Source organism: Carlito syrichta, unplaced genomic scaffold, assembly GCF_000164805.1.
Source record: "Carlito syrichta isolate Samal-C Ts95f unplaced genomic scaffold, Tarsius_syrichta-2.0.1 Scaffold304470, whole genome shotgun sequence".
NCBI classification, from domain to species: Eukaryota; Metazoa; Chordata; class Mammalia; order Primates; family Tarsiidae; genus Carlito; species Carlito syrichta.
Window position 1 is genome coordinate 78,883 of NW_007248566.1, and position 18,937 is coordinate 97,819.

Below are 18,937 nucleotides of genomic sequence, written 5' to 3' on the forward strand. Positions count from 1 at the left end.
ACCCTGAGATTGAGTAATTAAGTGGACAGCACATCACTGTTTGAGATAGAGAGCAATGAGATGTGTAGACTTAAAAGTAACAGAGAGAAATTGGTTGGAACATACCAAATATAGGTTTCCACCTATCTCAACAAGGAGGTGTCTGGTAAAATGCTAGAGACATAGGTCTGAGTCCCAGGAAGACTAGGGCAGAGAAAGACTGCCACCTCATTGAGAGCAAGGACACTATGGTCTTTCTTATTATGTTGTATCAACAGCATAGCTGTTCAAAAAATCTTTGCTCAGTGAATGAATAATTGATAAATTAATGTTAGCATTGTCAGTTTGTAGTTGAATCTACCACTGCAACTAGTCTGTATTTTTAAAGCTATCTTAGAGAATATAGCTATTGTTATGTGTTTACTATTCCCCAGGCACTGTAGTAAGCTTATGCATTATCCTGATATAACTCTATAAGAGACATATACTTTTCAGACAAGGAAAGTAAGGCTTAGAAAATTTGAAGAAGCCAGCTGAAGTTACCTAATTGCCTGAGCCAGATCTGAGCCTAGGCCCGACTGGCTCTGAGTCGAAGTTCTTAATTCCCATGCTGCACAGCCAGGAGTAAACTTCCTAGGGAATTTCCTCCTCTCCAGGCATACACAGAATTGCTGCCTGGCAAGCCAAGTCCCTTAGCTAATTTGATTATTCTGCTTGCCTCAGTAATCCCAGAAAACAGTAATCTAGGGCCGAGTTTCTCCACTACAATGCTACTAACAGTTTGGATCAGATAATTCTTTGTTGTGTTGGGGACTATCTTGTGCATTTTGGGATGTTTAGCAGCATTTCTGCCTCTCCCCACTAGATGCCACTAGCACCTCCCCCGCCCCAGTCATGATAATCAAAAATGTCTGTAGATTACCAAATGTTTCCTGAGGGGCGAAATAGTCCATGGTTGAGAATCATTGATGTAGGGCAACCTACAGAACTGACCCCCAAAGTAGCATCTGCCCTGCTTCTCACAATATCCAGAAATAATAATTTTTTCAATACTTCCTCTATGAGACAGAGAAGGCTCTATTACCCAGGAGGAAGCTCAGTTCACCTAAATCCTTCCTGTTGTATACAGGTCTCAGCTCACCTAAATCCTTCCTGTTGTATACAGGTCAAGCAAGCCTAATCCAAAATCCAAAATGCTTCCAAATCTGAAACTTTTTTTTTTTTTTAGCACTGACATGATACCACAAGTGAAAAATCCCACAGCTGACCTCATGTGACAGGTCACAGTTAAAATGCAGTCAAAACTGTTTCATGAACAAGATTATTTAAAACATTGTATAAAATTAGCTTCAGACTGTGCATGAGGTGTATATGAGACATAAATGAATTTCATGTTTAGACTTGGGTCTCATCCCCAAGATTTCTCATTATGTGTATGCAAATATACCAACATTTGAAAAAAATCTGAAATTTGAAACACTTCTGGTCTAAGATAAGAAATACTCAGCCTGTACTTTCTTCATGTGATATTTCTGAAGATTTGAATACCTATTTTTAGAATAACCTAGTGTTGGGTACTTCCTATCCTTCTTCAGCTCTCTTAACTTATCTCTCTTGGTAAAGCTTAAAGAGATTTCTGGAGTAACAAGAAAATGTTTGTTCCCTGGAGGAAGGATGGTCAATTACTCATTCAGTAAATATTGATGGAACACCTCCCTGGGAATCTTTTCTCTGGGATTACTTTGTGACAACCTACTTACTTTGAAGGCTTTGCAAGAACCAGATCTTCTTAAACGTTGCCATCAAATGCCTCCAACAGAAACTGTTGGGCTGGGTCTGCACCCTTTTCTGGACAACCTGAACCACATACATTTCATCATACACTTAACTTTTCCCCCAGGATCAAGCATGAAAATATTGTGACCCTGGAGGACATCTATGAGAGCACTACTCACTACTACCTGGTCATGCAGCTGTAAGTGAAAGGTGACCCATTTCTTCCACAGACAACTGGTAGGGTCTGGGAGGCCTGGTCGGTGGTGAGGGAAGGATGAATACAAAGACAAAATCAAGAATTCATTTAAGAGGCTCTGAATGCTAAGAATCCTTTTAGGCTCAGTATACCTCTGGAAGTAGACATGTTCTGTATGGACCAAGGGATAAACTTGATTTTTGATGGGCTGCTTATTGAGCTGGTGTGCACCAGTGCAGCCTTACCAGTTATTACAGTATGTCCTACCAGTTAGCAAATAGCTGAAACCCCAACCCATCCATACTCCCCTACCACCCCTCCCCTCCCCAGGACTTTCTGGACCACCCCACAATGCAGCAACTGAAGGAGTAACACCAGGCATGACAAGGAGTCACCAGAACCCTCTTCATAACAAGGAGAATTGGACTAGTTGACTCTCAAGGCCCTTGAGTTCATTTTGACCAGTCCATGTCCACCAAATTGAAGAGTAAATGTTTTAATATCACTCCAGGGTAAGATTACTGTAAGAATAAAAGCCAGAGGTAGACAGATTTCAGTATAAAGAAAGACTTTCTCAAAAGGAGCCACTAAAAGTTTAAAACAGACTGTGATTATGTACATCCATCAGTAGGACAGAAACTTTGCTGTATTAGCAAGGTCTCTGCATTACTGTCATATCCAAATAAAAATACTGCCTGATACAACTGCTATAGAGGTTGGTCAGTGTCCCTGAGGGCATAGCCTTGGTCTTAAAGACACATCTGTTTATAACGTGTACATACACACATTTGTACACACACACACCACTGTACAATCTCCGCGTGGCCAAACACAATGTAGTTTTTGGCTGATGGGCTAATTCCTTAGAAAGTTTAATGAGCAAACTCAGGTTTACACAGTTGATTAATTAATTCCTGGGCTCACCTGAGGTCCAGTAAAGAGTGGTTAGTAGGCAAAGAGTGAAGTGGGAAGGGTCCCAAGCAATACTAACAAGTGACCAGGGACCATATGGCACCTCAGTTCATAGGCACCAGTTTGTTCACTGTAGCTGTGACCCCCATGACTGCAGAGAAAACACATTCTCATTGCTTCAACCTGAAATGAGAACTGAATTCCTGCCCTTGCTCCTGTGCTCACAGTGTTTCTGGTGGGGAGCTCTTCGATCGGATCCTGGAACGGGGTGTCTACACAGAGAAGGATGCCAGTCTGGTCATCCAGCAGGTCTTATCAGCAGTGAAATATCTCCATGAGAATGGCATTGTCCACAGAGACTTAAAGGTATCAGGGTGGGATTCCTCAGTGGGAAACAGATTATGACCCTTAAGGAAGCTGCACAGGTTATAAGATGTCTACTCTCTGTAAAGTGAGAGAATTGGACTAGTTGACTCTCAAGGCCCTTTCTGCCCTCAGATTCCTTTAAAAAAAACCTTGGATAGCAGGGCTCGGTGGCTCAGCCTGTAATCCCGTGCCTTTGGGAGGCTGAGGTGAGTGGATTGCCTGAGCCCATGGGTTCGAGACCCACCTGGGCAGTGAGACCTCATCTCTACAATAAATTTAAAAAAAAATCAGCCAGGCGTGGTAGTGCATCCCTGTAATTCTGGCTACTTGGAAGGCTGAGGCGGAAGGATCGCCAGAGCCCAGCAGGTGAGGCTGCGGTGGCCGGGAGCGGCCACTGCACTCCAGTCTGGGTGACAGAGTGAGACTCCAACTCAAAAAAACAAAATAAAACAAAAAAAACCTTAGATGGCCAGACAATGGTTGTTCATTTGTACTTCAGTCTTTTCCCAAACCTTTCATTATTCCTCACCCTATTTGGATATCAAAATAATCCACACATTTCTTGAACCCAAGCACAGTCAAAATGAAATGCAACAAAGTACTTACTGAGGGTCTACATTGCACAAGACATTGCAACAGACTTTGAAGACATCAGAGATAATTAACCAAGGGTTGGTTCCCTCAAAAAGCAAATAGTGCTGGGCTCGGTGACTCAGCCTGTAATCCCAGTACTTTGGGAGGTCGAGGTGAGTGGATTGCCTGAGCCCGCGGGTTCAAGACCTGCCTGGGTGACTTGGCAAGACCTTGTCTCTACAATAAATCAAAAACTAGCCAGGTGTGGTAGCGCATGCCTGTAATTCCAGCTACTTAGAAGGCTGAGGCGGAGGGATTGCTGGAGCCCAGCAGGTGGAGGCTGCGGGGGCCAGGAGTGTGCCACTGCACTACAGTCTGGGCAACGGAGTGACTCCAACTAAAAAAAAAAAAAAAAAAAAATAGGCCTGGGGTAGTTGGGAGTGAGGGGAGGGAGGGAGGGGTTAGTATTAATGGCTATAAGGTGAAGTAAAGTCAGGGCCCTAAGAAAGATACAGAATACTAGTGTTCAGGGGTGAGGGTGATGGGTGAGAATGGGGGAGAATGAATTGGCCTTCAAGTCAGGAGCCCAGGATTCAGATTCCTAAGAAATTATATATCAAGAGGGAGATATGTGTTCAGGTGATTATATTCTAACTACATGCTGTTTCTCTTCTTCTGCAGCCTGAAAACCTGTTATACCTTACTCCTGAAGAGAATTCTAAAATCATGATCACAGACTTTGGTCTTTCCAAAATGGAACAGAGTGGTGTCATGTCCACTGCCTGTGGGACCCCAGGCTATGTGGGTGAGTTTGAGGGCAGAAGAGAGGTTGACCAGCTAGCTATGTTCAACCACATGAATATCATTCATAGAGAGGAGTGATTGTGAGGAGATAGGGTTCAATTTCAAGGGCTATCCAGGTCCTTATTCATTTATGAGGTTTAGAACCAGTCAATCCATCTATCTCTAGAACTACCTCTACTGTTCCCAAATCCTGCGTCTTTAAAAACAGCCTATCTCTGATCCCCTCCTATAGCCCCTGCCTCTGCTTTGGCTCACTCCTGCAGATGGACTTCCAAAGCTTTTGTCTTTCCAGCTGGACTAGGGGCAGAGATAAGATCACAAACCCAGATATCAGCAGGGAGTTAAGGGGCTAAACGCCAGCCCTTTCTCCTTTCTACCATGCTGGAGGAGACCTCAGCACACACCCCCACCCCTACCCCACCCCCACATACATGGTTGCTGGGAGCCTGGAGGCACAGGACATTGAGTTTGGGCCTAGGAACCCAGCTCTGGACCTCTAAATGTATACCCAAGGAAGCACGTCTGGAAAATTGGCAGAGTTGGGGATGTGGGCTTTCAGGACCCCAAAAAAGATGAGAGCAGGCAGGATTCCTGGGATCCATGAGGAGAAAGCTGAAACAGAACATCTGTTCCTTCCCCTTTACTCTCAGCCAAGCATCACCTGTTTGGAGTTGGGGACTGGGAAGCAGAGTCCTGACTCAAGAGAGGGAATCTACTCTTTCCCAGAAGTGCGGGGGTCGTTTACTCACCATCAGGTGTTCAGTCCTACTGGGTACAAAGCCCTGGTATCTGGGATAAATACAGAAGGCAGTTCTCTACTGTTTTCCAGTCAGAGGAAGACACGGCTCATATCACCCTGGAGCTCTAAGTCTGATGGGAAAGATTAAGCTCCTGCCCTCAGAAGGTACCTAGAGTCTGATGGTAGAGTTATTGCTTGTGCTCTAGAAGCTCCTAGCTTAATAGGAGATATTCAGATTCTTCCTTCCACTAGACTGGAGATCCCAGTCTAGTGGGAGAGAGACAGCCCTATGCTGAAGATCTAGCCTGAAGGGAGAGGCACAGCCTTCATCTTATCTGAATGGGGAGACACAGGTTCTACCTTCAGAGAGTACTCAGTCTGATGGGGCAAAACATGACCCTGGAGATCCCCAGTCTGATAGGGGAGTCAGTCTCAGACTCTCTTTGCAGAAAGATGTAGTGTTCCCAGAAGAGACACAATCCTTGCCCTTGGGTACCTGGGGAGTTTTCAGTCTCATAGAAACACCACCATCCCATGGTCTCCCCTAGTCCTCTTCTCTCAGCCTCTAGGAAGAGGACTTCAGCCCTCACACTATAGCCCTTTCCACTTGCCACCAGACCTGACTCTGTCCTTGGTCTGCTGCAGCTCCGGAAGTGCTAGCCCAGAAACCCTACAGCAAGGCTGTGGATTGCTGGTCCATCGGTGTCATCACCTACATATTGTGAGTAGACACTAGCCTGGGCTCAGCTCCTGAGAAGTCTCAGAGCCTGTTCACCCCTTTTCCTCTCCTCCCCTCCCCATCTCAGCTCCTCTTCCAAACCAGCATGTGTACTCACACACGCACACACACACATGCACACATGCACACTTGTGCACACAACTTCAAGGCTTCCCTCTGTCCTGACCTCCTCCAGGTTACAAAAATACAGCTCAGTATGAACCTATCACACAGCTATCTGGCACTCCCTCTTCCTGCACCCCACCCCATTTACTGTTTATAAACGTGTTGCATTCCACTCTGTGGAATGAGCAGTGAAAGAGAGAGAGGCCAAGCCAGACTTGGAAGCCAGGTGGACCCTCTGCTCCTGCATCTCAACTTTCTCACCCAAGGAAAAGCAGTGACCTGGATGAGGCTGGCCAGAGTCTCTGTTTTTCACTCCTCTCCATGCATTCCCAGGTGCTCCATTTCCTAACCTGCTCATCACCTCTTCCCCACCCTCCCTCCTCACCTACAGCCAGGTTTGCTCTTAGGAAAATTACTGGCTATTAGATGTTTACACCATGGTATTATTTCGGTTCTCTCTGTCCTCCATTTATTTGGAATAATTACTCTCTTTAACTCTTTTAATCAACAAATATTCACTGTCTACTCTGCATCAATCCCTGGGCTAGATGCTACAGAATGGAGCAGTGAACAATAATGGCCTAAATAAATCCTTCATGAAACTTACATTCAAGTGGACATTCTACCACTTTTATTAAAGATATTTTATACAGCATCCAAGAGTCAGGGGAAATACAGGGAGAGGTGGCAAGAGTTTAGGGAAATGATGTACATAGGCATATCCTGGGCTGCCTGTTCCAAGTCTTGGTGCTACGTAAACACTTTATGGGACGTGGGCTATTCCTAAATCAGAGGCATATTTGTATCCTGGTCACACTGCTGTTCTGGGGTCCTCATTTTCCACCTCTGTCTCCAGTGGGAGTCTAGGGGGAGGAGAGAGGCTGACCCTGGGATGAGGGTTGTTCAGTAATATACCTCCTTCCTGTCCCACTGCAGGCTGTGTGGTTATCCCCCTTTCTATGAAGAAACTGAGTCTAAGCTTTTTGAGAAGATCAAGGAAGGTTACTACGAGTTCGAGTCTCCATTCTGGGATGACATTTCTGAGTCAGGTAAGGCCAGTAGGTGTGAAGGGCAGACAACAGGCTCAAGGCAGAGGCTGCCAAGAGAAAAGACCTTAACAAAAGATGACAGTCCTGGCTCCCCAGGGACTTACAGAACAGGCTGCCAAGGAAGGTGGAGAACTCTTCATCTACTTCAAAGGCCAGCTACATTATTTATGTCTAAGGGCCATACTTCTGTTTTTCTGGGCACAGAACCACAGTATGCCTAGTAAGGGGGTGGGAGGGGTGGTTTAAATAAGAAGCAGGGAGGACAGAGCCAGGTGGTAGGGAGTGTTCCAGGAAGGGGTGGCAAAACCAAGGGGTTCGAGTCCAAGAATGAGCATGCAATGCCTATGTGTGAGAGAAGACGATGACTACATGATTGCTGGACGTATTACGTGGAAACCAGAGCTGGAACAACCCAGCACTCACATGTGTGCCCATGTGCCCATGCCAGCCCATGCTTCGGTGCAAGGGCAGACACGTGTGATGTGCAGGCACATGGATGCCTCGTGACTAGTGGTGTTTCTGCAGTTCTGTGTGGGTGAGGCTGCTTAGAGCCTCTCTTATTTGGTGGTTTATGGTGGGTTGTAGTTAGGTGGCTCGGATTCTCTCTCTCTCTCTCTCTCTCTCTCTCTCTCTAAGACTCTTAAAATTGTCTCCTTGGGAGATTAGCTAAAGATGCATTCACTGCCACCCACCAGCCCGGAAGTGAATTTCCATCAGTCTTGAAATCTGGTCCTTAGTTGTCGTGTCTTTGCTTGCTCCTCTTAGCCAAGGATTTTATTTGCCACTTGCTGGAGAAGGACCCAAATGAGCGGTACACCTGTGAGAAGGCCTTGAGTCACCCCTGGTGAGTGGACTCTAGACCCCAGACTTGTGGCTCCCCAAACCATGCTGACTCATTCACAATAATACTTCCTCTGGAATCTGCTTGCCCTGAGCCATTTAGTGTTGCACCATGTGGTGTGCACTGCTGTTCATCAGGCCCAGGAGAAGATACAAACAGCATCTAATGGAGCAGGCTCCCACCTAAGGGTGGTGGCTGAATTGTGCAGTCAAGTCAAGTGGTGGGCGCAGCCGGGTGTGGTCATTTAGCACTGGAACAGGGTGCAATGCTCAGTTCTAGTTACCTGAGAGGCGTCAGGAATGGGCAACTCTGTCCTGTCTTTAAGAGCTTCATTTTACTCTCAGATCAAAACCTGTTCCAGCTGAAATGATTTAAGAACAATCCCAACACTACCAATTGATAAAATAGAAAAAGGAAGTCTTTTTTTTTTTAATGTTATTCCCCTGCTCAATAATTCACAATAACTCCCCACTTCCCACCATAGCAAGCCTAGATTTCTTTGTCTTTCTGGTTTTCCTAAATCTGGCCTGACTCTTCATCTCCAGCTTCCTTCCCCAGGATCCCTAGCATATGTTCTCTGTCCAGTTAGGCCTAAGAGCTACACTTCTCCCCCTGACCCTCCTCATACCATAAGCTCCTTCCTAACTGCTCCTGAGTCAGACCATTTCCACCACCTAGAACATCCTGCCTCGTGCCCTATATGCAGCATCCTTCAGAATTCAGATCAGTCCCTGCCCTTGCCTGAAGCCCCTGACCCCTGCAGTCTATGCTGACCTCCCCCATTTCTCATTATTAATTATGCAGCTTACCACGAATTACTCCGGTCCATGGCATGAAACAATGCCCCACACCTAGACTGTAAGCTCCTGGGAGGTCAAGGCCTATGTCTCTTACTTCTCTGGGTCTCTTAGTAGTTGACGGGGCACTGAGCACACAGCAAGAGTCTGAGGAACACTTAGAGATGGGTGAATAATAGGCTAAGGGGACAGGAAAGGGGCAGCCTATACCAGATGGCCTCACTGAGGAAGGGTTCATGGAGGACATGGGTGCTAAACTAAAAGATAGTGACCATCCAATTACCCTGTGATGCTGGGACCAATAAACCTTTTCTGTAAAGGGCCAGATAGTAAATATTTAAGGCTTTACTGGCCATACTGTCTCTGTGGTAACTGCACAAAAAGCAGCCATAGATAATACCTGAATGGATGGGCATAGCTGTGTTCCAATAAAACCTCATTTACAAAAATAAGCAATGGATAGATTTGGCCTATAGGTTATAGTTTACTGACCCTGCTCTAAAAGTTTTCAGTTTTGCCAAAGTGTAAGCCCACTAACCTGGCCAGGGGGACAGAGGAGCCCTGGCTGCAACTCTTTCCTGATGTGGGTCACCCTTCTTCTGGGCACTCGGCTCTAACCTGGACTTTTGTGCACCCTGTCCAATCCCTGGTTGAGTGTCCATGGCCACTCAGTAGCCAGGTGTCCCTCTCTGCATCCACAGGATTGATGGAAACACAGCCCTCCACCGGGACATCTACCCATCAGTCAGTCTCCAGATCCAGAAGAACTTTGCTAAGAGCAAGTGGCGGGTAAGCTGCCCTTTCCAGTGGAAGCGGGGTGAGAGGAGCTGTTCTGGGTGCCTGGGGGCTGGGCTAGCAGGGACTGGTATGAGGGCTTTCCTTGGGGCATCCAAACAGGCACTGGAGTTCCCTATACCCTCTCTGAAACGAGAAGAGAGCACATTGGTTTCAGGAGGCCATAAGGCAAAGGGAAAGCTTGAGCCTGGAGCTCTCTGAGGCTGCAGAAGGGCAGAGGCTGCTCTTGTGTCTCCTTAGCAAGCCTTCAATGCAGCAGCTGTGGTGCACCACATGAGGAAGCTACATATGAACCTGCACAGCCCGGGTGTCCGCCCAGAGGTGGAGAACAGGCCACCCATCACTCAAGCCTCCGAAGCCTCTAGACCCAGCTCCCCTGAGATCACCATCACCGAAGCACCAGTCCTAAGCCACAGCAAGGCGCTCCCTGCACTGACCCGGCTGCCCTGCCAGCACGGTCGCCGGCCCGCTGCCCCTGGAGGCAGGTCCCTCAACTGCCTGGTCAATGGCTCCCTCCGTATCAGCAGCAGCCTGGTGCCCATGCATCAGGGGCCCCTGGCCACTGGGCCCTGTGGCTGCTGCTCCAGCTGCCTGAACATTGGGAGCAAAGAGAAGTCCTCCTACTGCTCTGAGCCCACACTCCTCAAAAAAGCCAACAAAAAACAGTACGTATTTTCAACCAAAGATGGAGTCCCGGCCCTGCTCAGCCTGGATCTGAAAGAATTGGGGCAACAGAACTGAATGAAATTGACAAAAAGGCCTCTCCCACTTCAGGCAGCTCTCTAGGGTGGGACGAGCTCTGAATCAGGGTCAAGGGAAATGCTTCCAGCCCTGTCCCTACCACTCTCTAGCTGTGAGGCCAGTATAAGTCTAGTTCACTCATCTGTAAAATGGGTCCATTGAAGTATATTCACTTGCTCAGCCTGCCCCCCAGAGGTGCTACAAAAGTTTAGTGAAGCAGCAGAGATTATAAAAGCCCACAGTAAACTGGGTTTGTGTGAGTAGTAGCCTTAGATTCCCTGAGTTTCCAGGGCCACTATGTTTGGAGGAAGGAAAGGGTAGGGCTTGGTTGTCTTGTCTGTCTTTCCTGCAAAGGCTTGAACTCTTTCAACCTCATAAAGAGAGAGCTGAGCAGATACCACAGACACAGAGAACTACCATCCTCTCCCTCCCTCTCCCTTACCCCAGCTCTTCTTCTTTCCTCAAGTTCTTCAAAGGCTATTGCTTCATTTCCTTTCTAGAAACTTCAAATCAGAGGTCATGGTACCAGTTAAAGCCAGTGGCAGCTCCCACTGCCGTGCAGGGCAGACTGGAGTCTGCCTCATTATGTGATCCCTGGAGCCTGTGCCTGTGTGACTGCAATTTTCAGGTGAGAACTAGAGGCCAAAGAACCAGGATATGAGGCTCAGGGAGAGCTTCTGTCCCAAAGCAAAGTCCCATGGCAGAGTCTAAATGATAGGGTCTGAGGGGGAAGGAGGTGGCAGCCCCATCCTCACCCTGAACCCCTTCCTTTTGCAGGAGAGATGTTCAACTCTCCTCTGCCCTTCCAAACCTGACATCTACCGGCAGAGGGAGGACGATGGAGCAAGCAGAGCAGCGCCTGGCAGGAGTGGTTTCTGGTCAGAAGCACCAGGCTGCTGCCACCTGGGGCAGCCCCTCACAGGAGGCCCAGGAGGGAGCCCCAAGGTGTGGAGGCCTCCTTAAAGCTATGGGCAAGAGGAGTGGCACCTGCCGGCTTCCAGGTCTCCCTGGCCTGCCTGCTGTATGCCCCACACCCTACGTGCCGTGGCTCTGTGCAGTGTGCCTAGATAGCTCTCACCTGGGTCTGTGCTGTTTGTCGTGAAAAGCTTCATGGGCTGGCCAGGCTGTGTCACCTTCTCTAAGCAAAGCCATACGGAGCATCTACCCAGACCCCTGCTCTGCACACATTCACTCCTGCCTCTCAGGCCTCTGTCCTTACGGCCAGGATGGGCTCCTTGCTGTAGTTGCCTGCCCATCTGCATGAATGACGGGCAGCTCCCATGGTCTGTCTGTGAGCTCTCAAAGTGCTGACCCTTAACTCCAAGGTTAGCTCCCAACCTTGCTGAGACCCAGCCAGTCAACTCCTCGGCATACTCTGACCCCCTCCCTGCTTCAATCTAAAAGCAGTACCACACCCTCCAAGGTGGAATAGAAAGAAGTCAATGGTTAGGGACTGTGAAAATACTTACTCTGGCCACATTCCCTCCATGCACACATCCTATTAAATTAACATGGAAGTTGACTATTTTAATGTCAGCCAGTTCTAATCCTGCCTCTGTTTCTCCTTCCTCTCCTTGAAAGTCAGATGCATCGTTTTGTCCTCCCCCAGTTTTCTCACCCTCATCCCCTCTAGCTTCATGCTCAGTGTTGTGCTCAATAAAATTGACATATTTTTCTCTATGCGGCTTCATTTGGTTCTTTCAAAGTCAGAAGCAGCTCAGAGACTTGGGCCTGTCTGGAGTGGAAAGTGCATGGACATCTGAGATCAAGAAGAAACCAGCAATTATAGCTGACATGTATTCAGAGCATCCAGTGTGCCAGGTACCTGGGACATGAGTTACACGATTAACTCATGACTCTTCACAACAACCACTTCGAGCTGGTTGTGTTGGAACCCAGGCAGTCTGGTTTCCCTGGCCATTCTCTTAATGACTATATTAGAGAAGCATGAGTTTGAGCACCAGCTCTGCTCTGATCTGTCCTATCTGTGACCTTGGGTAAGTTACTCAGCCTTTTATGACTTTGTTTCTTCTTGTCCCAATGGGAATAGCAACATTGCCTACTTCATGAGATAGTGCAGATGATTGATGTGCTCTGCACAGTGCTCAAAAATAATTAAAATGATTAACAATGGTCAAGAAGTTAATGTAGATAAAATGCCCAGCACAGAGCCTGCCTAGGCCATGATTAGCACACAAATGTTCACACCATTTTGTATTCTCTACCTCTATACACACACATACACATTCATCTACAACTTCTCTGTGAGATCCCAAGAGACAATTCCAGGCTTAGTCCTGCTTCTGGGAGTTGTGTGAATTTGGACATAAAAACTTCCCTTCTCTGGATTTCCATTTCCCCATCTGAAAATGAGAAGCTGGTTGGCTGTTCAAAGGTGAAAACTGTTCCTCTGGTAGCTCAAGAGTAGAATCCATCAAGTCCTGGGGCACAGGGGCCCATTCTCACTATGCCTGGGTACAAAGCAAGCTAGCCTGAGCAGAAGAGCACCAGGAACTCCAAATGGGAGGCAGAAACAAGTAACAGAGGTTTACATAGCGGGGAGATACACCATTTTCTGTTTTTGAACCTCCACGCTCCTTTCCAAAAAATTTTATTGGACTTCTCATTTGTACATCATTTTTTAAGTTTTTGTGTTGGTCCAGGATTCAGCTACAACAGAGAGCAAAAGGCAAGGACACTGCCCAGCTCAGCTCCCTTGGCTTGAGAGCTCCTAGTCATGATGCTGTTCCAGCCTCCACCATCTCTGTCCCTCAAACACAGCTGTTTTATCAGCTCAGACTCAGCAGCAGCCCAGGGTAATCTTAATAGCTGCACACCATGGGTGGTCCAGGCTGTGCCTTAGGCCCCATCAAAGTCTCCTGGAGCTGGAAAACATTCCAGCTCAATCTGCGACCTTCCCACCAAAAGGCAGAGGGGGCACATGAGTGAGGCTGGAGTTGGGACCTGGAGTATCACTTGCAGGTGGCATAGTAGAGCACGCGTCCATTGATGTGATCTCTGATCTGTTCCACGCGCTTCTCCAGCCCTGTCAGGTCCGCTGAGCGCAGCATGATGGCCTGGCTGCCCTGGAGCAACTCTGATTCCATATCTGAGGCAAACAGAACAGCAGCGGGAGGAGTTGATGATGAGACATCCAGAGACTTCCCATCCTTCCTTCTCCTCACCCTACCTGGAAGCAGGGGACTCCCCTCCATGGGAATCTGGCCTCTAAGTAGATTCTCCAGTCTCATACCCTGCCAGTTCCTTTCCCAAGATTAGAAACCTGGCAGGGGCCAGACCCAGGGGCCCACATCCAAAATAACCCTATACCCCTGCCCCCTCTCTAGGCTCTCTCAATTGTCTCAGGCTGATGAGGGAGTCCACTGGCACCAAGATCAACAACGTAGATTGTTGAATCCACACTGCTGTCCCACCAATGATCTTCAAGAGGGCCCCTGTGTAAAAGAGCTGACCAGGTGACCAGAAGCCTGCCCTATTTTCCCTCCCCAAATTGCCACTCCGAACAAATCTAGTCCTCCTCCTCCATTCTGCACACCACCATTAGAGAAACATGGAGGTCTGAAGGACTCTAAAATGGCCTGGCTCAGTCTGTACCCCTATCCCTCTAGGCAGTGGTTCCCTCTATCACATCCATGAAAGCTGGTACCCAGTCTCAGCCTGAATTTCTCCAGGAACAGAGGGAGCATTCATGCCTCACAAGCCTCCAACTTTAAGAAGCTCTGGTATTAAAAAAGTCATCTTCTCATTAAGCCAAAATCTGACCACTTCTTGCCTCCCTTTATTGTCCCAGGGCTGCGTCCTGTGGGAGTGAGAATATATCTGATCTGTTGCCACATGCAATCCTTCACATTTCAGAAGCTTTACTGTCTCCAGGTTAAACACCTCCAGTTCTCTTATCAATTTCCCATCTAATTGCTGGGTCCCTCCCTCCCTTCCCACACCAGTCACTCTCCCTCGATGTATTCAGGTTTCCCTTCTGAAGATGTAGTAGCCATCACTTGGACACCATCCCCCAGCCCTAGGTGAAAGCCCATCAGCAGAGTGTAACACTGTTGTTATTGGGTTGACACTCAGCCAGTGGGTACCCATATGGCCTCACAAGTTGATAAAACATTGAAATACCTCCATAGTGGCTGTTAAATAGTTGCTGTTCTGTTTCCCGGTCCCCAGCCCTAGAAGCTGCCCCCACCAATGATCCTTCCTCTTATCGTATAATTAAAGGCAAATTCCCTTGAAGCAGGTAAATTCCTGTTCCAATGCCACAACCTGAGCCTTTTCTGGTTGGTGGGTACATTCTACACCAGTTGCTAAATCATTTTACTATCCCCCTGACGTATTATACCCCTTACTTCAGCTGCTTTGTATTTATTACCTCTCTTGGCAGCAGCAGGACTTTGCTTGTGTATAACAAGCTTGCAGTTACTCAAAACTCCTGGCTCTTCTTCAGGTGGGTAACAATTCACATATGTATATTACTTACCAGTTATAAAGTGTCTTCAGTGACATCAGCCACTGAGAACCAGGCCTCCCCTGAGCTGTACTTGTGGGTTTAAGCCCAAACAAGGCCAAAGCGGGAGACTACTTTTCTCTTTAAGTTCATCTGTTGGTTTCAGCCCATCCTTTTAGACTTCTGTATTGACTTAGAATTCTGGCCTATTATCTAGTTCTTAACTATTTATTGTCCACAGACTTGATAAACAAATTATCATCACACAAAGTGTTGATGAGCAGGACCAGAGAAAGCCCTGACCCAGCCGCTGGTTCCTATCCCGGGTCAGCTCCTCTTGCCTCACCTACAGCCTCATATCTTTTCATCATCAGTCTACCAGCCCAGGCTTTTCTGCGGTATCCACTTGGATACCCAAAGAAATTTCTGCCAAACTCTTTTTCTGAGAATTCAGAGGTACTCTGTTTGTGGCTTTCATGGGACACACCAGCCCAGGGACCTCATCATCACATCTTATAGATGACTCTGGTTCCTGGGAAACCCTGTACTACTCCTTTCTAAGAAAATGTCAGAACACTCTTTTTTTTTGAGGGTCTCACTCTGTCACCACCCAGACTGGAGTGAAATGGCATGACCATGGCTCACTGTAGCCTTGACCTCCTGGGCTCAGACGATCCTTCCATCTCAGCCTCCCAAGTAAGTAACTGAGACTACAGGCATGTGCCACCACACCAGGCTAATTTTCTTTTTTTTGTTTGTTGAAAAGAGGCCTTGCTGTGATGCCCAGACTAGTCTAGAACTCCTGGGCTTAAGCAATTCTTCCACTTTGGTCTCCCAAAGTGCTGGGATTACGGGCGTGAGCCACTGTGCCAGGCCTCAGAACCCTTTCAAAAGTGACTTTCACTATGTCTCTGCTGTGTGCAAAACCCTTGGATGTGCCCTACTGCCAGGACTAAGTCTACCCTCCTCAACCTTACACTGAAATCCAGCCTTGTGAACCCCGTCACGATGACCCCATGCACTTCCCTCCCACTGGCTCCTTTCCTGTACCTCTCATCAGATCATACTTTGTTCTTTCTCACCATCCTTGTCTTGATGTCCCTCCTCTTCCTCACAGCCTCTCCCAGGCCTACGCATCTTCGTAGGCCACCTCAAATTTTATCTTTTCTTAGTTTCACTGAACGTGTCTCTTTCTGAAACCCTAGAGCCTTTATTATTCAACCCCATCACAGACTACCTTGTCCTGTTCAATACTTTTGCATGCATCTTACAAGCAATAGGAAAAGTGGTCTATGTGGACAGCAAGCTTTACAAGGGCAGACCAAGTCATGGGGACATCTATACATTCCCCAGACTCACCATGGTACATCACAGTCACTAGATGCTCAGGGAATCCTTCTTGACCTCATGCCCTTAGTACTGCTGTCTCTAACAGAGAGTGAACTTCAGAAGCCCTGAGTTGGACCCAGGCTTCAGAAGCCCTGAGTTGGGCCCAGGGATGCCAGCTTCAGTGGACACATGCCTGCACCTCTCCCTCACCTTTCATCCTGTCCATCATCTCCATGGTCTCTCCAAACAGCTCCTCTGCCTCTGTCTTGACACTTAGGATCCGGCTGCCCTGTTCACCCAGCATGGGACTCCGACCCAACCGGTCCTTCAACTCAGCATACTTTTGCTTCATTCTCTCAAATCCCTGTAACAGACAGAGCAGTCTCAGTGTCATCACCATAATCATGCAAAGTCTTAAAGGCACGTGACTAAAACACTTGATATCACCCAAATTACACACAGTGATAAGGTGCCTCCTATTATCCCCCAGTAGTGATGGTTTTGCCTATAAAAATCCTCAAGTCACAGACCACATCTTAAATTTCCATATTTCCCTCCTCCCATCTCCAGCTCCTGCCATTTCCCACCCACTTCCAGTACAATGTCAGGCACATAATAGAGTGTTAATATTAAGCTGTCACTTAATAGTATACTTGGCAACCTGGTCACTGTACCAGGATTGAACACGCCAGTGTTTCCAGCGCTTGGGAAGCAGGTGGTACACTTGAGACACTGAGAATGGCTCTTTGACCTTCTCCCTGACTTCATTCTCACAATGATGGAGCCTGGGCTAGGCTAAGCAAAGAGTGCCTGTGTAGGGTAGGGGTCCAGGAGACAAACTCTGGATCAGGTATCAAGAGACCTGCTTTGTAGGTGGGTTTTAGGCCTATGGACAAGCTACCATCTCATCCATAAAAGAAGAGTGACTGGACTAGATCATCTCCAGTGTCCCTGAACCAGTTACCAAAGCAATGGAGAGAGAATCCAGATGCCTGGCCAGGTCTGGGTTCATCCTGAAGTCCCTCCTGGATCGGTTATCCTAAGCATTTTGAGTCCATGGCCTTATAAAGAGTGCAAAGTCCTCTCCTGCCCAGGACCCTCTCACTGGCTGTGCCACTTTGGGCTAACTCTGCCCTCTCTGTACCTCCTGGGCACTCAGTGCCTGCTCGCTGGCGCCTTCTGCGAGCTGCTGAGCCCGGATTGCCTGTGCCCGCTGCTGCTGAGCCTGGCGGCGGAGCTCCTCCATCCGTGCCCAGAAGTCATCCAGTTGTTCCGTCATGCCCATCACCAGCCTTTCCGCTGGCCCCAGTACCTGCTGAACCTTTGTGGGAAGAGGGAAGAAAAGCAGGGTTTGTGGTGGGTCTCATGGGCAGAGGATTCATCCCCAGGAGTTTTCTCCAACTCATTAGGCAGCAAAAACTCTCTCCAACCAGGATATCACAATTGCTCCCCTCTCAAACCACTCTCTGTCCACTGACATCCAGGCCTCTTCCTTCTTCAGCCCAGCTGACCCCCACCTCTACTTCAGCTCAGAGCTCACCCCTGCCTTCTGCATTCGGGCCATGAGACCAGAACGTCCAAGGCTCAAAGCCAGGTCCAAGGCTTGTAACCCGCCTTCTCTAGAACTCCAGCTCAGGTTCCATCTGGTCACTTTCTGGCATCTTCTATACTGTGTGCCTAAATCTGTCTGTTCATTTCCAAATATGGGAAGAGGAAGCCATAGTGCCTCACCTCAGCAACCCTGTCCTGGATAAGCCGGAGGGAGCGGCTGGTGCCTTGCATGGTGTCCTGAGCTTCCTGCAGTGCCACCGTGCCTTGCCGTAAGTTCCCCACCACATCTTCTACCTGGCCCTCTACCGCATGGGCTCGGCTTCTGGATGAGGGAAGTGGAAGGAAGAGGAGAGAGAAAAGGAGTGAACGGAGAACAAATGAATGTATGTGGTTCAGCACATGCACCAGACCAAGAGAATACTCTTCCCGGTCAAGACAAAGAGCAAGGGGAGTATTAACTCAGTAGCTTGGACATCCCAGGACCCCACCAAGCCGACATGACAAATGTGAGCGTTATGCCTGAGACACCCTTTCAGCACAGTTTCCAATCTGGAAGACAGAGTTATGTGAGTAAAGTTTAACCCAGACCCGGTCTCTCACTGAAGCATCGACCACCATGGTAAGCACCCCCTCCTGTCTCTCAGCCATCTGCATCCCTCTCCCAGCAATGGCTTTGGGGAGCAAAACACCAGCCCAATCCTGGGCAGGGAGAAGTTCAGGTCCCAAGGCTGTACCTGGCCTGCTCAGCCTCAGCCTGGAGCCTGCGGGCCCGTGCAATGTCCTGCTTGGTCTGGGACAGAACTAGATCCACATTGGGGAGCCTGGCTGCAATGGCCTGGATCTCATCCATCTTCTGCAGGACTATAGACGAGTCTGTGGGCAGCCACAGGGCCAGCACGGCCTCGCTGACCTCCTGGATGGTGGCTGCATCTGTGTCGGGGTCTGGAAGACAGTCATATGTTAGATCGCCCCAAAGATCCCAGGCCTCTCGGGTTTGAGCAGCACCCACAGAAGGTACCCACAGTGGCCTCTCTGCCATGGTACCCCAGGGAGCTGCTGCCCCCTCTCAACCAGACTCAGGTGCCTGTTCTCTGGAAATTTCCGGGAGTGCTGTTGGAGGATGATTGTCCTATGCTCTGTGCTGGTGGGGGGAGGAGGTGGGATGTTGTCACAGCTG

General features: G+C 48.4%; 2 protein-coding genes across 7 annotated transcripts in view; one reads left to right on the plus strand and one right to left on the minus strand.

Annotated features, from left to right (window-relative positions):
- Window positions 1-12,092, plus strand: part of CAMK1G (calcium/calmodulin dependent protein kinase IG) — a 30,704-nt gene extending 18,612 nt beyond the window's left edge. For all 5 annotated transcript variants that reach the window (XM_008059986.1, XM_008059987.1, XM_008059985.1 and 2 more), the window contains 10 exons: window positions 1,880-1,954; window positions 3,091-3,229; window positions 4,484-4,607; window positions 5,991-6,066; window positions 7,126-7,238; window positions 8,004-8,082; window positions 9,578-9,665; window positions 9,912-10,336; window positions 10,913-11,040; window positions 11,190-12,092. In XM_008059986.1, coding sequence (XP_008058177.1) covers window positions 1,880-1,954; window positions 3,091-3,229; window positions 4,484-4,607; window positions 5,991-6,066; window positions 7,126-7,238; window positions 8,004-8,082; window positions 9,578-9,665; window positions 9,912-10,336; window positions 10,913-11,003 — 1,210 coding nt within the window. In that variant the 3' untranslated portion in view covers window positions 11,004-11,040; window positions 11,190-12,092. The remainder of the gene's footprint in view (window positions 1-1,879; window positions 1,955-3,090; window positions 3,230-4,483; window positions 4,608-5,990; window positions 6,067-7,125; window positions 7,239-8,003; window positions 8,083-9,577; window positions 9,666-9,911; window positions 10,337-10,912; window positions 11,041-11,189) is intronic.
- Window positions 12,093-12,983: 891 nt separating this feature from the next.
- LAMB3 (laminin subunit beta 3) overlaps window positions 12,984-18,937 on the minus strand; it is a 40,285-nt gene continuing 34,331 nt past the window's right edge. For both annotated transcript variants that reach the window (XM_008059990.1, XM_008059989.1), the window contains 5 exons: window positions 18,495-18,702; window positions 17,941-18,082; window positions 17,354-17,530; window positions 16,420-16,573; window positions 12,984-13,521 (listed from right to left, as the gene is read on the minus strand). In XM_008059990.1, the coding sequence (XP_008058181.1) occupies window positions 13,385-13,521; window positions 16,420-16,573; window positions 17,354-17,530; window positions 17,941-18,082; window positions 18,495-18,702 (818 nt within the window). In that variant the 3' untranslated portion in view covers window positions 12,984-13,384. The remainder of the gene's footprint in view (window positions 13,522-16,419; window positions 16,574-17,353; window positions 17,531-17,940; window positions 18,083-18,494; window positions 18,703-18,937) is intronic.